Here is a 20,948-nt window from a genome sequence, read left to right as displayed (position 1 = left end):
GTAAAATTTAGTCAGTGTTTATTTAGACAAGAATTTTACACACGGCGTCTGTGGCTCAGTGTTTAGAGTCACTCGTCCAATAACTGGAAGGTTGGCGGTTCAATTCCCACTCAAAAAAGATTGGTGGAACTGATAGCTGGAGGGATGTCAGTCCACCTCCTTGTCACAGCTGAGGTGCCCTTGAGCAAGGCACTGTACCCCCATGCTCCCTGGGTGCTGAATGGCTGCCCACTGCTCCAGGTTGGCATCTGTCTGTGAGTGTGTGACCCTGTGCATGTGTGTGTCAATGTATGCATGACCAATAAATCGGATCTTAATCTTAATGTTGCTTCGAAAAACCTTTGTATTGGATTACTAATATCATGATAAGGTAATCCCATTTTGAAGAAAGGACCAAGCTGGAGGAAAGCAGTGCAGTTCCTCCTTCAGCAAGACCACCCCAGATGATCGGATCAATCACATATTTTAAATCTGTGCTGCTTGCAGAAGTAAAACAGCCAAGTCTTCACCCCCCCACCCAAAAAAAACAAAAGAAGTCAAATTTCCTCAAGAACATATTCTGTAGCCCACATCCCCAGCAAGTGGCCCGTCTAAAAGTAATGGTGGAGCGAAGTCCTTCACCTCCCACACAGGCACATTAAGACACTCAACTGAATCTCACCATGCTGCCCGTTTTAACAGTGAGTACTTTCTAAGTAATGCAGACTGTCATCTGACAGCCATCCTGGAGCAAGAAGGGTTAAAGAGTTTTCCCTGAGGAATGTTGAAACGCACTTCGTATACGTGACTGGAACTTAATGTCTCCGTCAGCTGGTGAGAGCGGTGCTCTCCCTCCGTCTGACAAGCAATCCATCACAGAGAACACACAGACAGAGAGCTGCATGCAGCCACATAAAGAGTCTGCACAACAGACATACTAAAACACACGCTAACAGCGAGCACCCACAGATTTAGGCCGACATGTGCATGCATCCGTCATATCCGTTAGAACCACATTATCGCACTTGTTAAGGTGCTGACAGTCACAAATTACAAATACTTACGCTCTGAAACCCATTTTCAAAAAGGGGGTTGCCAACAAACAAAAAAAGTGACAGAGAAGGAGAGTGACAGAAATGGTGGAACTTGGACATCCAGCAATCCCAAGGTTTCTTTGCACTCCCAGAAGTGAAGTGAAATTTTAAAGGGCTATCTCCAAAGCAGCGTGCTGGAGAGCAGATTCACCCAATTACACAGCAGCCCCCAGTGTGACATAGCAAATCTGCTGTAGGATTGACTGTGTGTGCGCGTGTGGTTTATGTGTGCGTGTTGACACCAGGCTGTGACTGTGGTAAAACCGCAAACTGACTAAATCCATACTGCAGCTTTGAGAGCAATACAGCAGCCAATGCTTCGGTACGCAAACATCCGGAGCACAAGACAGCTCCCACAAATCAGCCTCCTGCATGACAGTCAACATTTACGTCAATTTCTGGACAAGAATAAAGAAACACACGCCCACAAGTGGAGCTGCGGACTTTGAGGACAAAAACAAAGGAGTAAAAATATGGCAAATGAGTCTCCTTTCTTTTTTTTTTAACTTCATTGTGTCAGACAGCTGAGGCGTGGTAGCTGTGCGAGCCAGACGAGGGCTTCAGTTAATGGGACAGACATCAAGAGGAGGGCCTCGTCCGGACTGGAGATTTGATCCTTTTCGTCTTATCAGCTTCTTTTTCAAATGACCTTGCTGTACAGGCTTTCATGCCTCTCCCCCTTCATTCTCTGCTGGTGATTGGATGGACCTCTCCAGTCTGAAATCTCTGCCACCTTGATAAATGTGTTCCATCCCCATTTATGTTGTGCTCACCAATCCTTCTCAACCACCAGCAACAGTACATCACACGACTCTTACCTGTTGCCAAGTCGTCATTACTCACACTATCAAGCAGCCAAATACAGTAACTGCTAATGTAAATACCATGTTAATACTTTTTTCCCATTGTAGTTTCATTGACCATTTTTCAGAAGCAAATTAAACTTTAAAAGCTGTTATTATGGCTTTCATTGGAAACCAATTGCTGAATCAATTTTGGGTTCTGAGACCCGTGTGCCTTCTGGGTTCAAATACAGTAGTTGTGGCTGGTATCTGAGACAATTAATAATGCAGACGTGTGTGAGGTTCCATGCCCCTGCTGTTCAGCTCTGTAAAATCACCTAAAGCATGACACACACATTTATGTTGACTTTTGACTGCAGAGACAGAGAGCAGAAGTTCTTTCTTGTTCTTCTTTTCAAAGAAAATGCTAAGTGAGAGTACAAGATACAGCAAAGAGGCAAAAAGGGATGAATGCAGAGCAAGAAAAGCGCACCAAGAAAAGGCCCTACAACACAACATTAAATATCTACAACTCTCCTCTTGAATAATTAATAGGTGAGCCTTGGCTGTGTACTGAGAAATGCGAATGAGAAAGCTTTCTGGCATCTTAACAGATATGAGTAAGCATTTGTCAAGTCAGAGCTGCAAACTGGAGCCCTCCTCGGTTTTTCTGCTGAAGTAATGATGCCGAGAGGACCTCCTATTCACCAGGCTGACTTCAAACAGTCCCTGTTACTTTTGGCCGATATGTAGCACAGCTGATGAGGACACATGTACACAGCCTCACACAAGTCTGAATACCTCCACAAACCCTTTAAATAGAATGTCAAGTGTGATATTAATGGATTAAGTGACAAAGTTGAGAGGTTCATAAGATGTCTTCATCATACATCAGCATGCATGCCTGACTGTTTCAGCTGAGATAAACCATATTCATCTCCAGTAAGACGCGATGTACATGATGTAAATGAGTGCAGCTGGTGGTTGTCACAGCAAACGTCTCAGATCATAGAGGAAGCCGCAACAGAATGTACTTATGAGACCCTTCTTTTGCCAGCATTGGTTGGGCAAGCCCTTTTTGAGCCTAAAAAAAAATCCCTTAAATTAATATTCTCGTATATCTATCTGCATATTTTTCTGCCAAAGTGATTAATATGAACAGAGCACACAATAGTCATCAGGGGCTATCATCAGTGTTTGACTTAGCCTCAGACAGACTCAGCATGTAACTGACAGTAAATAAGGAAATTAGCCGCCTTACTCAGCCATCTTGTTGCCACGCGATCAGGGCAACTTGCAAGCTGACCTAATCTCTGGCGGACTCATTTTCATACATGCATATGCCTGTTTGTTTACAGACTGAAACTGACTTTCTGGAAACTCAGCAGTAACATGCAATGATGAAATACCCCGTGAACCATAATAAGGACGATGCTCAGTGATTACAATTTAATGGTCAGCATTTATATTTGAACCCAGAGTTCACAGACGAGAAGATAAATCAAGTGGCAAATGATCATGACTGGAGGCAGAGGCAAAGTGCTGGTTGCTAAAGTTACTGCACAACTGCCAAGTTAAGACTTCTGTTGAAGAGATAGAGACCTGTAGATGCCATGCTTGAAAAGATTCTACGTGTCCATATAGATAAGAGTAATCCAAGTTGTGGACATACAACTAATGAATACGCAGCTGTATCTGCTCTGGATCCCTGCAGATGGCTTTAATGTCCACAAAATAATTAGGAATAAAACACCAACTTCTAGTTAGTTTTGCGGGCGGAAAATAAAACTAATATGAGGATTTCCAAAATAAAGAATAAGTCATTCTTAAAGGGATAGTTCGCCTCTTTTGACATGAAGCTGTATGACATCCCATATTAGCAACATCATTTATGAACATTTTCTCACCCCCTGCTGCGTCCTGTGAGCGGAGTCCCAGCTGAGTTTTGGAGTTGACGAAGGTAGTCCGGCTAGTTGGCTGGGGACACAAAAATAAAGCGTCTTGCTTCTCAAAACAATATGCGTTCAAAAGAGTGATACATTTGCATCACAAAATCGTTGTCCAGGAAAAAGTCAGACCTCACATCGCTTGGCGCTATTTTTGCCTCCCTTGATATCAATGCGTCCAGCCACCTAGCGATAGCCGCACGTGTTACGTTGTTTGCTGCTCGGAAGCAGGGGACTGCTTGGTCTGCTCTTCGGTCTGCACGGTTTACATTGGATGCATTGATATCAAGGGAGGCAAAAATAGCGCCAAGCGATGTGAGGTCTGACTTTTTCCTGGACAACGATTTTGTGATGCAAATGTATTACCCTTTTGAACGCATATTGTTTTGAGAAGCAAGACGCTTTCTTTTTGTGTCCCCAGCCAACTAGCCGGACTACCTTCGTCAACTCCAAAACGAGGCTGGAACTCGGCTCACAGGACGCAGCAGGGGGTAAGTCAATGTTCATAAATGATGTTGCTAATATGGGATGTCATACAGCTTCATGTCAAAAGAGGCGAACTATCCCTTTGAGTTTTTTGTTAAAGATAGTGCAGCTCCGCGTAGCCCTTTTAAACATAAGCCTTTGTGTAACATGAGATTGAGACCAACTTATGAAAACTGTTTCTTCACTTTTGGGTTGATCTATGTCACTTCCTGCTTGGGTTAACACACAAACAATTCCGGTTAGTGTTAAAAAAAAACTGTTGGACACCACAGAGGCCATTTTGCTGGTTTCCTTGGTTATATTTAAATATAAATCTGGTTGTCTACGCTCTTTTTCACACTCTTTTTGCCATGTGGCAGTAACCCTCGTGAATGCCATTTTTACAATTCACTTGTAGTTAGTATCATAGCCACTAGAAGTCACATATTCTTCAATCGTAATTAAGGGTCATATTCACCTGCAAGGGAACATATAACCCATGGGCACAATTTAGGAGAAAAGGACAGTCATTTGAAATCTGGACACTTGGAGACAATATAAATTCTGTTCTGCTGCCAACTCTAGTAAAACACGCTAAATGGAAAACGGACCTCAATCAATTAGCACTAACTTCAGGTATGAAACAATTATAGCCTGTCAATGGCAAAACAAAGCACTTTGTTTGAGAACAATTAATTCAATTCAACATTTTTGCCCCTGTTAATGATTTGGATCCAAAAAGATGGGACAACAGGGCACAAGCTGGAAATGAACAGGTTTACTATCATCTGTGTTCACTGACCCTGGCTTTTATGGAAGCAGATCATTTTTTCTGTAATTTGCAGTTTTGATCAGGTAGAGGTACAAAGATAAATTCCTCCTGGATTGTGTCAGATCTTGTTGTTGTTGAGGTTGACGTTTCTCCAAACGTCAAGCTTGTTCGTTTTGGCCTTCAGCTGTTGTTTTCAAATTGGGAAGAACTGAATCTTTATCTTATATTCAGTGCAACTTTTATATGAAAGAGGAAAGAGGTATGCATAAGTATTTCACATGCTGAACTGAGACACAAAACATGAGGGTATGAAAGAATCCAATGTTGTTACTGTCATGGTTGTGCCACAGTATACTGATATTGTTGCACCGAATGTCACAAGGCCACAGGATGCAGGCCAGCTAGATATGCTGCCGGAAGGCTTGTAATGTATGTGTACTACACAAACAAACACAAAGTATTACATAAAACAGGTCAGAGCCATTAAAGATTGATTAAATACTGATTGAACCATGCTGTTCCAAAAGATTTCACCTCATGGAGTAGTCATCCCCGCTTGGCTGCTCCAGCGCAACATCCAAAGAGCTTAATGGAAGCTAGTTGATCCTCACAGAAGAGAACATTTTTGACAGCTAGCTCACTTAATGGATGAACAATGAAGGCTGTTCTTATCATTAACTAAACAATGGAAAAGTACTTTAATAGGGGTTTGCGCTGAGGTTTAATTTTAAATGAATGCTCCACTAATTTTTCCATGTTGGAGTCAAAAAGCAAGTCAAGGGGGGAACTGGAAATACAAGCAAAAAATGTCCTGTGTCACTATGGAGGAAAATGTGATGTAAGTAAACACTGTGATAAGTGGTTTTATGCAAACTGCAACTTTTTACTTTAAGCTTACAATACGTTATCACAACCCTCTATATTTTCTTTAAAACATTTTCTTTTTCATTTTGTTTAAATCTTGCAATCTTGCCATGGAATGCTACATGGCTGCTGTAGTCTTTGATACTGAAAGTACTCGGGAACACTATTTTTTCATTCACATTATGAAATTGTTCTTTCACTGTGTGCAAGCTGTTTCCAATATTGCCTTAAAGGACAAGACCGTTTTTTTGACATTGGGCCCTTGATTTCACATTATAACATGATGTTCTACTCACCCCTGCTTGTTGTTGGTAATTTGGAGCTGTTCCGAAGATATTCGAGAGTCGTCTGGCTGCTCTCTTGAGATATTCGGCCATGAAACGGTTTCCTATGGGCAACGTTATACAGGCACAAACTATGCTTTTTATAATTTATTAATTACTGTACACTAGCACTGATAACGTGGAGGTGCGTCGCTTACTTAAAAAAATCTGGGTTACTGTAATTTTGATTTTTTGTCGTAAAGTGGGTGTTACTGACGTCATCGTCGTGCTACTACCACAGACAGCCCACAGACCTGCTGACTATTTATTCATTCAGCTAAAATTCAAAATTACAGCAACCCGGATTTTTTTAAGTAAGCGACGCACCTCCACGTTATCAGTGCTAGTGTACAGTAATTAATAAATTATAAACAGCATAGTTTGTGCCTGTATAACGTTGCCCATAGGAAACCGTTTCATGGCCGAATATCTCAAGAGAGCAGCCAGACGCCTCTCGAATATCTTCGGAACAGCTCCAAATGACCAACAACAAGCAGGGGTGAGTAGAACATCATGTTATAATGTGAAATCAAGGGCCCAATGTCAAAAAAACGGTCTTATCCTTTAAGTAAGCGACGCACCTCCACGTTATCAGTGCTAGTGTTCAGTAATTAATAAATTATAAAAAGCATAGTTTGTGCCTGTATAACGTTGCCCATAGGAAACCGTTTCATGGCCGAATATCTCAAGAGAGCAGCCAGACGCCTCTCGAATATCTTCGGAACAGCTCCAAATGACCAACAACAAGCAGGGGTGAGTAGAACATCATGTTATAATGTGAAATCAAGGGCCCAATGTCAAAAAAACGGTCTTGTCCTTTAAGTGACTGATCAGTTTAAATCCAAAGGCTTTACCATCCAATTTGAACGAGTAAAGAAAACCATGGTTGTATTTATGGCTTCAACTGATGTTCAGTATTGGTTAATCAGCTGTTTTTTATAAAAAATATTCCACTCACCTATCAGTAATTTGAGTTTAAGTTTGGAAAAATTGCTGAAATATCCTCTGCAGTCTCTTACAGCTAAGAAAAAGGCTATTCTTGCAGTAATCTTGTCATTACTTATTGTTATAATAAGGCCACATGACAAATTATTCCTTCACACTACTGACTTTAGCCTAACTGCCCACTGGTTGCCTTTACAGTGTCTTCGGATAACATGCTGAACTGAATCAGCTCTTTTCCTCCCCCACAGAAGTGAGGATGCCTTGTCCTTGTTTTCACTCTCAGATTGATTAACTGACCTTGATGCAACGATGGGCAGTGTGTGACAGTATAAGACGAGACTCGTGCGTTTTGAAGCTGCAAAAACCTTTCAGAACAAATCCTTAATTGGAGGAAACGGCAACTTGGGGATGTGACAAAAAGCTTTTTCCATGTATTAATTCCGTAGCCTCATAAATATTACAAAAAAAATGCATTCAGCCAAACAAATTTCATTCTTAACCTTTGAGTTTCTCATGCCCCATTATACAAGTGTTGACCCCGCTGCATTAAATTGACTTAATCACATCCACTCCTCCACAACACAGAGGGAGGCACTTGTGACAGCCTTGGTTATTCACATCTTTCTCCATTACAGAAAAAGGCACAAGAAAATTTGTGCACTTGTTCGCTGAGACACACGCGCACTCATTTATGTTACCCTCCATGAGCTTTGTTTGTTATTTATCTCCTACCGTTTCATTTTTCTTCTCTTGCTTCTTTACGGGCATGCCTTGAAAAAAGTGACAGAAAGGCGACTTTGTTTGAAAAACGACACCGTGGCTAAGGAGAAAGCAGCTTTTTGTCCTTAGTCTCATTGAGAGTCTTTTGCTATTCATTGGGGCAAGGCAGCCACGCCAGCTAGAGCGGCAATCTTATGCAGATCACATTGAAGGGCTTCATTACCTAGAAACCAGCTACATTTTGTTCTCCCTCAAGGGAAGGGTGAAAGAGAACATTAGCTTAGCAAAGGAGAGCAGTGGTGAGCAGAAGGGAGGGGTGGAAAGTGTGTGCATGAGGGGTTACACAGGGGAGAAGAGACATATCACACCTGAGCAACAGCATCTTTATGCCACGGCAGAAAAAGCATGTGTCTTACTGCCCGTGTGTGCGCAGGAGATAAGTATACATTGTGAGCATGCATGCCTCATGCACTCACTAGGAAAAAAATAATACCCCAAGGGGTTCTAAAGAGCTCATATTACTGTATCTGGACCAGTGACTGATGATGTTACATACATAATTCAGAGCTACATTGGATAATAAATAACATTTGATGAATTAGTAATGCACATTGTGTGTGTGTGTGTGTGTGTGTGTATGTTTTTTTTCATTATTTTTTTTTTATTAATTTATTTCAACACACATTATATGCTTAGCTCTGAGAATACTTTATTTTCCATTTTTTTGTACAGGCCATGTAAAGCCTGAGTTTGAAACAAAGACATGCTGAATTCACAATTAACTTTGGATACATTTATAGTGAATATGAAGTGAAAAAGTGATTTGTCCAAATTACAGACCCATAAATTCTTCTGATTTTTACAGTGGTTTGGTCCACTTCAGGCTCTCACAATGCATTTAATGTCCCTCAGATGTAGAATGTTGGAAATCAATCTTCCGTTCTTTTTGATACACACAGCTTTGCTAACAAATAATACACATTTTTATTCCACATTAGCTTAAAGCTCTGCTTGATGTTGTATTTGATCCAAATTAACTAATGACATTTTTTTTGTGTGATTCGTAAGCTGCCTTTTTTGAATCTAATAAAAATACAAATGTCTGGTTTGACTAACCTCTCCTTAGCTTGCTACTAAGAAATCCATTTGTCATTTTCTTTGGTTTGATCGAGTCGGAGTAAAATAAATCAGGGTTCCTCGTTGTCAGTGAATGCAGAAGGACCTGTGCTAGAGTAGGTACGTACTTTTCCACACATTATAAAGATTCTTAGAACTTAACTAAATTTTCAGCGAATGTAGCAGTTTTGTTCCTTGAAAATACCATATGTATATTAATTATACAGGTTATGTGGTTACATTTAAGAAAGCTTGCTATATGTTTTTTAACTGAGTTATTTATTTCACTTTATTCTGTCAGACTTCTAGTGGATACAGACTAAAGCAGGAAAAAAGAATGCAAAAGAGTAATTGACAAGTGATAAGTACTCGAGATACAAACAGAGGTGACTAAAAACAAGCCCTACAAGTACACTACATACACAGGATTGAACACACACACACACACACACTCACACAGGAGCACTAATGCAGATGCTGTTGCCAAATGAGGTGAGACAGATAGGAGTAGCAGGTTATTTACAGAGAAACTCCAGCATGTCAGTTAAATCCTTTCTGCCTCGGGGGCCTGTCCTATCCCCATTTAGCACGGCCACAGAAAAGGGCAGGCTGGCACACAGGCTCTGGCACTTAGACAGGCCTGAGAGAGTCGAAGCCTTGGCCAGGATCACCGGTCTGACCGCCTCTCACCCCAGCTCAGCCTATGAGCCACCCACCACCATCATCACAGTCCGAGTCTGCCACATCCCTGTCCAGCCCAGAAGCATGCTCATCAGATGTGCTGCAGCCGTGCACTGGTCCAGCTCTGGCCCAGATGCCCACTGTGTTAAAGGGCCAGGGGCCCCCTGCCACTCAGTCCATCTGCCAAGCTGCAGACCAGAGTCTAGGATCAGAGAAGAGAGACACACAAACACCACATAGCCTCCCTTTAAGCTCTCAGCTCAAAGCTCGACAGAAAAATGGTAGATAAAAGAGGCACTATAAATGTGCTTCTTTTACTTGTGGGCTGCTGTGACCCTGAAATACTGCAACGGTCTATTCAAGTTTAGCTGCGTGTTTAATGCTTCCAGGCTCAGACTTTCCAAGACCAACATATGTTCAAAATGTACTGCAAGATCAGCATAGAACAAAAATAATATCTTAGTATATTAAGAAAGGTCATTTTTATTTATAGTGGTTTCTGGCCTGAGTGAAGCATGAAATGGTGTGAAAATATCTCAGTTTTCCTTTCATTATTCTGAATGTCTGCAATGTGTGGAAAAATATAGATAGATAGATAGATAGATAGATAGATAGATAGATAGATAGATAGATAGATAGATAGATAGATAGATAGATAGATAGATAATTATTTTACAAGACCTCCTTAGAAGATTTTAAGAAAGTTTGGATGCTTGGAAACAAAATATAAAGAAATAATGGGTAGCTCAAAACTTTTGTAAGTACTGTAGGTGAATATGAACGGGGTTTAACCCATACTTTGATGACACATACAGTGGTATTTAACAGCATTTTGGTTCATGCAGGGTTATGTATCTGTGGATGAACCATACAGCTAAGAGCGTATTAAATTGTATGTGACCACAGTGAGCCTAATCCTCCATGTTGGAAGCATGGGGCGATCAGCTCTTATAAAGGTCTGCATCTTGCTCATTTCCATGTCTCCTCTTGATCAAGACTGCTCATTCATCGTCCAAACCTGGGGCGACAAGCCTTTACTTATTTTCCCAGCTGCCGGTGGTGATGAGAGCATAATCAGAAACATCATTAAGACCCTACATAGACGGCTGCGCCTGTTAGTCCTGTTACCCCCACCCATAATAACTCTGAAAATGCAAATCAACTCCAGGTAATCTGTTAATGTCACTTCAATTTTATGTCCTCGCTCCAATTTAGCAAATCCTGACACATTTGGCGAGGATATGTGCTTCAATGCAGGTATTCATTTTGCTGCGGTTTCAGAGAGCGCGGCCCATACGAGAGAGAGATGGGCCATCTGTTTACACGCCCGCTTATTAATCGCCCTGATAATGAAGCACGCTCGCAGTCCCAACACTCCTGGGGCGTCTCTTGCACGAGTTCCATGCAGCAAAACAACTTTTAGCGAGTGTGTTTTCGCAGTGCAGCAATTATTGTCAATCGCACCCCCCTTAACACAGGGAGGAGGGTCTTGCGACCTCTTTCTAATTACCTGAAGTGTCACTTCAAGCAGATTTTGTAATTTCCATCTACATCACAATCCCCTTGTTAGCTGCAGACGGTGGCAGAGCTTCATAATTCCAGCATATGGTCGACATACAAGGGAATTTGTCAGCTTGTACTGGCCTTCAAGTCGAAGACCCCATTAACAGGAAAACAGGATCTACTAATCCTGTGAGATCTTTGCAGTCCGAACAAAGGAATCACATTTCTTATCATGGCCACGTTTGCACAAAGAAGCTAGAAACTTACTTCAACTGAAATGATACCAACACTATCAAATGAATGTATTTTTATAGCTAAGAATATAACTGAGACAAGAAGAGATATAGTACATCAAATATTAATCGGCTGTGATTAAACGAGCTGATAATGATCTGACTTTCTCTTTTTTTCGCCTGAGGATTACAAGCAGAGGATATTAAACAAAGCTCGGATTTGTAAAACACATAAAACAAAAATCAGCTTGATAACCTGAAAAATGACTCTATGAGGATAGTAAATATTTTGATACTAATAAAAGATCAAATTAGCATGTGTAATGTGGAAAGGCGTTCTCATAGTGATGAGCAAATAATCTGAGCTAATGCTGAGGTTTCTTAAATAATTAGACAAAGCTGCACAGCTACAGGATTAAAGAAAATGCAAAGGCTTATTCCATGGACTATTGTGGACATTATGAGGATGGTTGTTTGTTTTTATCAATACAGCGCACATTTACTGTTAAGTCAAATGGAAGGCAACACATGGAGGCAGAGGCAGAAAGACAACACAGCATCCTGAGAGAAAACTGTAAAGCAGGAAACAGGCTGCTGGGCTCACCACTCTGGTCCTCATTTAGAGGGGAAACTTCAACAGAGGTCATGAAAGTAAAATATCTGTATTCCTGCTGATGGACACAAATAATGCATTATTTGTCTTGCCACCCAGCATGGTTTTTAAAGTAATGCATTTCAGTGGGAGATGTTGGTTTTGTCTCCTGCATATTTTCTGTCTTTTGCAGATGGGCTGGGAGCCATAAACGAGATAGGCAGAAATATTCATTTTTTAGTGCCTCGTGAGAATGTAAGTTTAACAGTAGTACTAGCCCTAAGACAAGTAGTTTTCAGTGTCTCCCCCGAACTAAACCTAAAGCAATCACAAATGCCTAAACCTGTTCAATTGCTTAATTAAACATAAACCAGAAAGGAAAACTCTGGCTGAGATTGGACTAGATTGGATCGCTTGCTTTAAAGACGACAATACCTCTCTGTCCTTTATGCCTCTTAAATCTGCTTGTCACTCTTTTTTCTGGAATTTTTCAGGAATTTTAAGTTAAAACAAAATGAATGTTTGTGACACTTGAACAAACATCAGTGAGTCTGTCATGGTCTTGACAAACTTGGTGCATCAGTAGGACAAGGCATTTAGAGTCACCCCAAACTCAGTTCAAATTTAGTCAGTGAAGCTGTTTTTACACATCAGGTGTTTAGGAAAATGTGTGTGAACTATGGTTCGGCATTTTTTTTCCGTAGTTGCTTCTCATATCGGCACTTCACAGAGGGAGACTTTCTGCGGGAGAAACCGACATATGTGTAAATAAGAAGGTTACAGTGTGGAAATCGCTGTTTTCTCTCTCACGGTTGAGAGTAGTGGGTGAGGCTCCTTCGGGCCGTTAGTGTGTTGATATAGATACCATGTGCATCTGAACGCACACGCAGTAAAATGAAGCGAGTGAAAATTAGTAAACAGGTTAGCAGAAAGGAACAGGAAGCAGCTTGTCTCATCATCCCACACAATCATTCAACGTGCTCAGGAGCAGCAAATGCTCCAGAATATTAGCTGTTATGTTCACAAGACATCTGAGCCACTGAGTCCAGAGTGAATGTTTCGGAATATTTCTAGAATATTTCCAGACTCAAGTATATGTCTGAAAATGGCTTAAAACAGCTGTCTAAGCCATCTGTTTTAAGTAATTCAGGCTGTGTAAGTGGTTTTGGGGCCTGCACAGTGGCGTGGAGGTTAGCACCGTTGCCTCACAGCGAGAGTTCCAGGTTCAATTCTCAGCTGGAGCCTTTCTGTGTGGAGTTTGCATGTTCTCCCGATGTATGCGTGGGTTCTCTCTGGGTACACTGGCTTCCCCCCACCATCCAAAAACATGCATGTTAGGTTAATTGGTGACTCTAAATTTCCCCTAGGTGTAAGTGTGAGCGTGGATGGTTGTGTGTCTCGACTGGTGACCGGTCCAGGGTGTACCCTGCCTCTCGCCCAATGATAGGCTCCAGCCCCTTCACAACCCTGAGTTGGATAAAACGGTTATAGAAAATGGATGGAATGATGAAATGATTTTGTAAAGTTGTCGGGAGCTTTCACCTTTTACTTTTATATACGCAGTGTTGTTTTCAGCTTCATAGTTTTCCTGAACGTCTCCAGCAGAGATGGAGAATGCAGAGTTAGCATGAGCATCGAGCCTCAAGAGTTCAACTAATAAATCTAACCTAATGAACCGGAAATTAGTAGTTTAGTTTAATGTTCTGCTGCCCCTGGAAAACTTTAAAGTATTTGGTTGTTCTCTAATGTTACAATTTCAGATATGCATTTCACCCCTCTATAACAGCACCACATAGAAAACTTTGCTCATGCCAAACATGAAAACATTATTGAAAACAGAATTACACCGGATGCTTACTCTAATGAAATAAAATCCTATTCTTTCAAGCCATTTTTCCTCCAGCGCCGCAAACACCTTTGCTCCTCACTTCCTCTCATTGTTGCACTGTACTTAGAGGGGACATTCCACTAAACAATTAAAATCAGAGTCACCTCCATTCTGAGTCATTCAGGAGGATGAAAGTCACAGAAAAGTCACAGAAAGCCACACGTCTTATCCGACTAGCCCTTTTAAACGAAGAACAAAAGGTCTTTCTCCTTCATTTCCCATTAACCTCTATGCTCCTCCACACACAGGAAACATGGCAACCTCAGTGGCCCATGTCACATATCTCATCCGGCTGTGGGGACCGCTTCCTATGGGGGATGGTGACATTCAATATGGGGGTTTTCTATCTAGAAGTAGTCCTTGACAGATAAAAGCTGGGTGTTGATATTTGCCCCTGGTCTCACTGATACTGCGTGGATACACTCATGATAAGCACAGAGCTGCTTAGACATTGATGAAGTCTGGAGTGGAACTGACAAGCCCTATAAGTGGATAACATTGTCTGGATAAGCAGCCTGTTATGGTCTGGATTAGATTCTTGATTGTTCGACGTAGGTGGGTTCATGCCAAGGAAAAATGCATCGCCATGTTCAGCATTGTCTGAATTCAGTTCCAGATAAAGGGCAACATCTTTTCCCTGTGCCATAATTACATTTGAATGCTTCCTCGTTTCTCATATGCAGCACACTTCACCGACATCTATTTCAGCTCCCTTTCTTGTGGACCTTATTCTTTATCCACCGTTCAACACACTTCCAGTAATCCACCGAGTTCCACTCACATTTTCAGAATGATAAAGATGAACTGCTACAGGAAAGAAGCTGGTGATTTGCGAACATGAGAGAGAGAGAGAGAGAGATGTGTGGCTTCTTGTTTGTTTGTCCGGAATCTCTAACTCTTCCCTTAACAGCACAGTACATGAAAACTTCACAAGTGGAAAACTCACTACTTGAAAAAAATAAATAAATAAAGGCTTTCAGACAAAGAACTGAGGATCTGTGAATGTTTAATTAATCAGTAGTGACAAAAGGGAACAACAATCAACAAAGAGATGCTGATTTCCATTTTTTATGCATTATTCCCACCGGCAAATCGCAGAATGCTGTCAACTACCACTTTGCTCTCTACCCCATCTCTATGGTTGTCCCTGCTCTGCACTCACAAAACCCTTAGAGAGCTACAGTACTTTTCAGCTGAGATCTAAAGGAGTAAGCAGCAAGGATCACGTAACAGAGTTCAAACAAGAAGAGTTCAATGTTATTTTGTGTTTACACTGATACTTTTGCAGTGTCTTTTGTTCCTCTTTGCTTCCACCGCATCAGCAGCTAATAAGAATCAGTGACAGTCATCATGAGTAGCTGGAGCTAAATCATCTCTGCCTCAAAGAACCGAAGCAATGGCTGCATATTACAGATGGGATTTACTAAACAGATTCCATTACATACCTAACACCATCTGCCCCAGCATGTTGTGCCAGTTTCCTGACAGGTAACAAGAGGCAGCTCAATGTGGAAACACAATAACAAGCGCATACCGCCCAGCAACAGACCCCAGCCTTCTAACTGAGCTCCTACAATGTCAAAACAGCATAAAGCCAAACTCTGATGTCCTTCCTGCTACGGATGGAAACATTTTTTACAAGACTCCTGCTGCTCTGGGGTCAGTGGTGAGGTTCCTATGAAGAAAAAAAACACAGTGTAACGATCCACTGGCAGGCTTCTGCCAATCCTGCTTGAATGATAAATTAATATCACACAGTGGTCATTTAAATGCATGAATGAAGTGAGGATATATGAGAATACATGAATACATTATTATACAGTGCAATGGAATGTATTTTCAGTTGCTTGAGTGCTACTTCGTGGTGGGCTTTTGTAGTTGTCTTAAGAATGGCAGTTAGTGCTGCCAGGGCAGGTAAAAAATAACGAGTATAGAAGTACATGGAGACTCTGCATGGAATCATTTGCTTTCTCAGTAGCCAGGTTTCCATTGCTGTGTTTGATTTGCATTTTGATGATGTGATGAAGAAAACATGGATTGAAATGATAAAAATAAGGGGGAAAAAAACAATTGTACAAATACTGTTTATAAGCTCACTTGGGATGGTTACTGACCGGTGTCTTCCCAAACATAATGTGATATCCCATTTATTTCCAAAGATTAACCCCTTAACGCCTGAATTTATATAGCTGTATATAAAAGAATGTTTTGTGTGTGTTTTAGCCTTTAAGTAAATGGTAAATAATGCTGAGATTATTAATTTCACTTTTGCACAAAAAATAAATAGAAATGTTGGTATGTTGCAAATTTGCGACAACAGGCATAATGGTCAATAATAAGATAACAACAACACAGTAATATAACAGTGAAAAAACAATGTTTTTTTTTATTCACCCTTTTTTTTTTTTACATATTTATTTATATAAAGGTTCCTAGGTCCGTAGTGAATATGGACTAGCCGGAATTGGGGGAATAAAGATGCTATCTCAGCTGGTTGATTGAGTCAATCGGTTTGTAGCATATATGCGACAATAGGCGTTAAAGGGTTAAAGTAATTTTCAGGAAAAGCTCTCTCCATCTTTCTCTTTTTTTCCGCTCTTGCAGATGTCCACCACAGTTTTCCCTCCTGAAAGTTTGTTTCCTCTTCAGACAACTACTTCTCTGAAATTATAACCATTAGCAATGAATTCAATACCGTCCGCCTGTGGTCACCCTGCCCACCCTAGTTTGTTTGCTTCAAACCAGCAAATGGAAGCATATTTCCTTTTTGCTGCTTTTCAAAAGATTCCTGTGCAGACTTTCCTACAGTATTATCTCAGTTATCCCAAAACCTCCCTTGGCTCACTGGGCCCTACGGCTCCTTTTTTGCAGAAATAAGCTTTCATTTCTTCTGAGGATCTACTGATCATCTAGCCCCTCAAAGGAGGTGTCGGGGGCCATTTAGATGGCTAGGTGACCACTTTTTCTGATTCCCTAAAGAAAAAAGGACACTTTACCTCTACAAAACAAAAATAGGACCAAGAAGAGGAATCTGGATTTCGACCAAGTCTGTTGTCCAATAAAAGTTAAAGGTAAACTACAAATCTTACTAAAAATAGTTTTACAGCTTTTGTCAAATTGGTCCAGAACATTTTCTCAACTTTGAAATATTTCTGTAACTATTAGGTAAAGCCAGTTTAGCCATGTTAGCACATTACTGCCTGCAGGGATAAAAATTTCATGGAATGGAGTGAAAATTCAACATTTTTCCAAATGGTTCACTTCACAAAATGATTGCCTGCCAGAGTAGCAATATGATGTAACTGCATGTGCTGATGCTGCCATAGCATGTCTGAAATATGCCAATAGTACTTCCTCGACGCATGCAGAATTCAGGTTGTGTGTAAGCTTAACAATGTATTTCTAGCCTCTCATTTTTTTCTTTGTTACATTCAACAATACATTTCTGATTTGCTCATGCTTTGCATATTGTTAGCTCTTTGTACGTGAGCTGTTTGTAGAGGGCCCTCCCTCAAGTGTGTGTTGACACTGACACCAGTTGTGAGGTCCCAGTGATTTGATTTGATTTATCATACTTGTATTTTCATTTGCCAAAATACTCATAGCAGCAAGCATGTAAATAGGCACACTCATTTCCTCTTGTTCTGTTTCACTCATTATTTCTATGCAATAGCCCATTAGAGATCAGCCGTCTTGGAAATCTCACTCACTGATTAGGCTGCTGTCTGAGGCAGAGAGATAGAAATGTGCTCCGTCTACAGTGACTTACCAACAGCAGACATTTCTGGAACAGATGCGCGGTATGGGCCCTCAATGAACTGCGGTGGATTGTCGTTTATGTCCTGGACTTTGATGATGAACTCGGATGGCGGCTCCAAAGGCTTGTCTGTATCTGCGTTAACGACCTGGGCTGTTAGCGTGTACTCTGCTTTCTCCTCACGGTCCAACCTCTTCATGGCATGGATGTCACCTGTTAACTCGTTGATGGCAAAAATGGTACCTGCCCCCTCGCCTGCGAGGACATATTTGATGTTCTTGTTGCCAACATCCAGATCCGTGTGTAGCTGCAATCAAAAGAAGAGACGAGATAAGAGTTAAAAGGTGCAACAGAGTCCTTGGTTTGCTCCCACTTTGTAGACTCAGATTGGGACTTTTAATGAATGCAAGTGTACATGCTCAGCAGACTCAAATAGTTCTCATCAAGTAAATGCTGATAAGTGTGCAACATGACCATAATGTGTTTTTTGTTTGTTTTTTTAAATTTCTTTTGCTGCTGTGCTTTTCTGAAAGTAGTGTAGCACAAAGACGAAAGATGGCTCAACATAACCTGTGCTTTCCTAAATGAGGCCCGCAGGGGACAATAAGTTTATAAGCAGCATAGGAAATAAACCATAGCTTACACTGTTCCTCATTATACATTACAAATGCATCATACATACACACAATGTAAGATATATTGCTCTTAATAGTCTGAAATTCACATAATGAAGAAACTGGATGTGCTTTGAATGTACACAGGGCAAGAATGGAAAATCCATAAAAAATGTAAAAGGAAACTCAGCATACCATGCTTCATTCTCCCCCAAAAAATAGCCCTAAAGTTACTGGACAATACTGCACAGGCCTCATTATTTTTGTAATTACAGTTTCATTAATTCTCTAAAGCTGCATTATGTGCTAGGCTGATTGGTTAGATCCCACTCACCACATGGAATGGTATAACTAATGAGTCTGAGAGAGCCTCGCAAGGCTGTTCAAACATCTGTGGACAGATGAGCAGGCAAAAGCTTCCGCTGTGTTGAATTTAAAAAACTGGGCAGAGGAAAAGAGAAACTCCTGGGTTATGGTCTGACAAAAAGACGAGACGCTTGTTTTATTCACATAAACAGACAGAGTGCTTTGTCTGTTGTAAGTCGCCTTTCATGTAAACCTCTTGATCCCGAAGCTGCGAGACTTTCTGAGGGGAGGGGAGAGGTGGCGTTTACAAATCCACCAATGTTCTGCGTTCCTGTTAACCTACGCGCCTCCCAGCCACCAAACACACCAAGCAGGAAGGCGGGAATCAAAACATCTGAATTCAGCAGCTTTAATTTCATTTCCTGCCACAGAGTTTTAGCTCCTGTGGGAGCATGGTCGGGGTGCAGAAAAGCAAGGTAGAAATCTGTCAGTAAAAAATCCCGACCCCTAAGCCCCCCGCAATGTTCTTATAAGCCAGCTTTTATGCTTTTGCTGTCTCTGAGGTGTTGTTTGAAGACACTGACAAAGCACATTCACTTAAATTGTCACACCTTGCACTTTTGTTTTCCTAATTGTTCCATCATTTCACATGAATGATGTAGCTCATTAACACAAATGCCTTGCAACATCCTGCACACTGAGAAGCTCTTTAAATTGGCTCAAATTAATGATGGTCTGTCGTATTTTTTTTTCATTTTTTTTTAAACATGTGGCTTCTAGTGTGTAATGTAATTTCTGCAGCTTAACATGATATGTCTGCAAATCGTTGTCTTCACCAGAGGAAATGAACTGACTGAGTTTCACATTGTACAACGTGACAAACATATTTCTGGTAAATAGTTAAGAAATTTATCTCGTAAACTTGTGAAATGTCTCGATACGTATGTTGACAGTCTAAGGTTTGGAAACACTCAATCAAAATCCAACTTGAATGAGTTAGAGTGTGCCAAAACATTTCCAGAAACAAGCTTTGAAACAAGTCATGAAATCTCTCAGAGGTGCTGAAACTGCTGGACAGTTTGTACGTTTACAGATCCATGAGCGAGAGTTGATAAGCAGACTTTTAAATGGAAATATCTATCGTTTCCAAAGTTAAATACAAAGTACGAGGTAATCAATTCGTTGTTTTTTCTGTTTTTGTGTTACAGTCATAATATTGTATTTGTCAAGGGGTCATCATTCAACCATGAGAGTCTTGGCAGTTTTGTCAAATGCCAGACGAGCCAGCCTGCACATTAAGCCATAAACCAGCCAAAAATGTTGTGGGGGAGACAAGAGGAAAATAATTTTGAATAGGGAGTATCAATCAATAATAAAGTCAGAGGTAAAAATGAAATAATCAAATCAAGGTACACAGCTATTACAAAGATGAATGTCCCTTAAAAGAAAAAGCAAATGGGGAGGTCAGAAAAAAGAGAGAAAATCGAGGGGTGCCATAAAATGTTTTCAATCAACAAAGGTATCGATAAGCAATGTAACTGATGCCACTGCCAAGGAAAACATTCAGTTTAGTCAACTGCAGTGATTACGACCGAGAATGAAGAATGAAGAGGTGAAGGAGAGCCTGGATGGAGGCTGATTCTAGTGGACAAGGATGAGCAGCATGATTACATCGCTGGTGATACGTCACTGGTTTATCCGGGCATTCTAATAAACTTACAGTCACATCCACACACACCACATCAAGTCATACAAAGTGAGTAATATTGACATATATTAAGTGATTTTGTATGAAAAGTCCTGAAAGGCAACACAAACCCATTCTCAATTCAGATCATAGTAAATGAAATGAATAGCTCCGTGTTGTCATTTATCCTTCACTGGCCAACAGTAAACAGCAGTTGTTAAACATCAGTCTATAATGCTGGCTAATCAACAATTAGCAGAAATTATATGAAGGGGTCAGAGGGCACGAGGAGGATAAACATCTGATTCCCAAACAATGAACCGATGTTAATGTTCAACTTTGGCACTGCTGTCTTTCTCTACTGCTTAATTTTGATTTAAAAGCTATAGTTTAAAGTTTTGCTTTCAAAGAAGGTTAAGGTTTAAAACCCATCATGGTTACATGTGAAAAAAACTAAAGAAGAATACATTTCATTGCTGAGAGCTTCACTATGTTGCCGTCTTAACACATCTGTTCATCTAACTGTCATGGTACCAGCAAGGGAAAACCTAAAGATACAAAAGAGTCGGTTTAGCGGTACCCTATGCATTCGAAACCAATGCAGTGGGCGGTAAAAACAAAATATCCTGAAATGCACTCAAAAAAGAAATTCAGTGAAAAAAATTTCGATGAAATGGATAA

General features: G+C 40.7%; 1 protein-coding gene across 3 annotated transcripts in view; it reads right to left on the bottom strand.

Moving 5' to 3' along the window:
- The window catches only part of cdh8 (cadherin 8), a 117,583-nt gene that overhangs the window by 56,687 nt on the left and 39,948 nt on the right, over positions 1-20,948 (bottom strand). For all 3 annotated transcript variants that reach the window (XM_075470998.1, XM_075471130.1, XM_075471060.1), the window contains exon 3: positions 17,673-17,967. In XM_075470998.1, coding sequence (XP_075327113.1) covers positions 17,673-17,967 — 295 coding nt within the window. The remainder of the gene's footprint in view (positions 1-17,672; positions 17,968-20,948) is intronic.

Source organism: Odontesthes bonariensis, chromosome 1, assembly GCF_027942865.1.
Source record: "Odontesthes bonariensis isolate fOdoBon6 chromosome 1, fOdoBon6.hap1, whole genome shotgun sequence".
NCBI classification, from domain to species: Eukaryota; Metazoa; Chordata; class Actinopteri; order Atheriniformes; family Atherinopsidae; genus Odontesthes; species Odontesthes bonariensis.
This window is presented reverse-complemented; position numbering and strand designations above follow the sequence as displayed.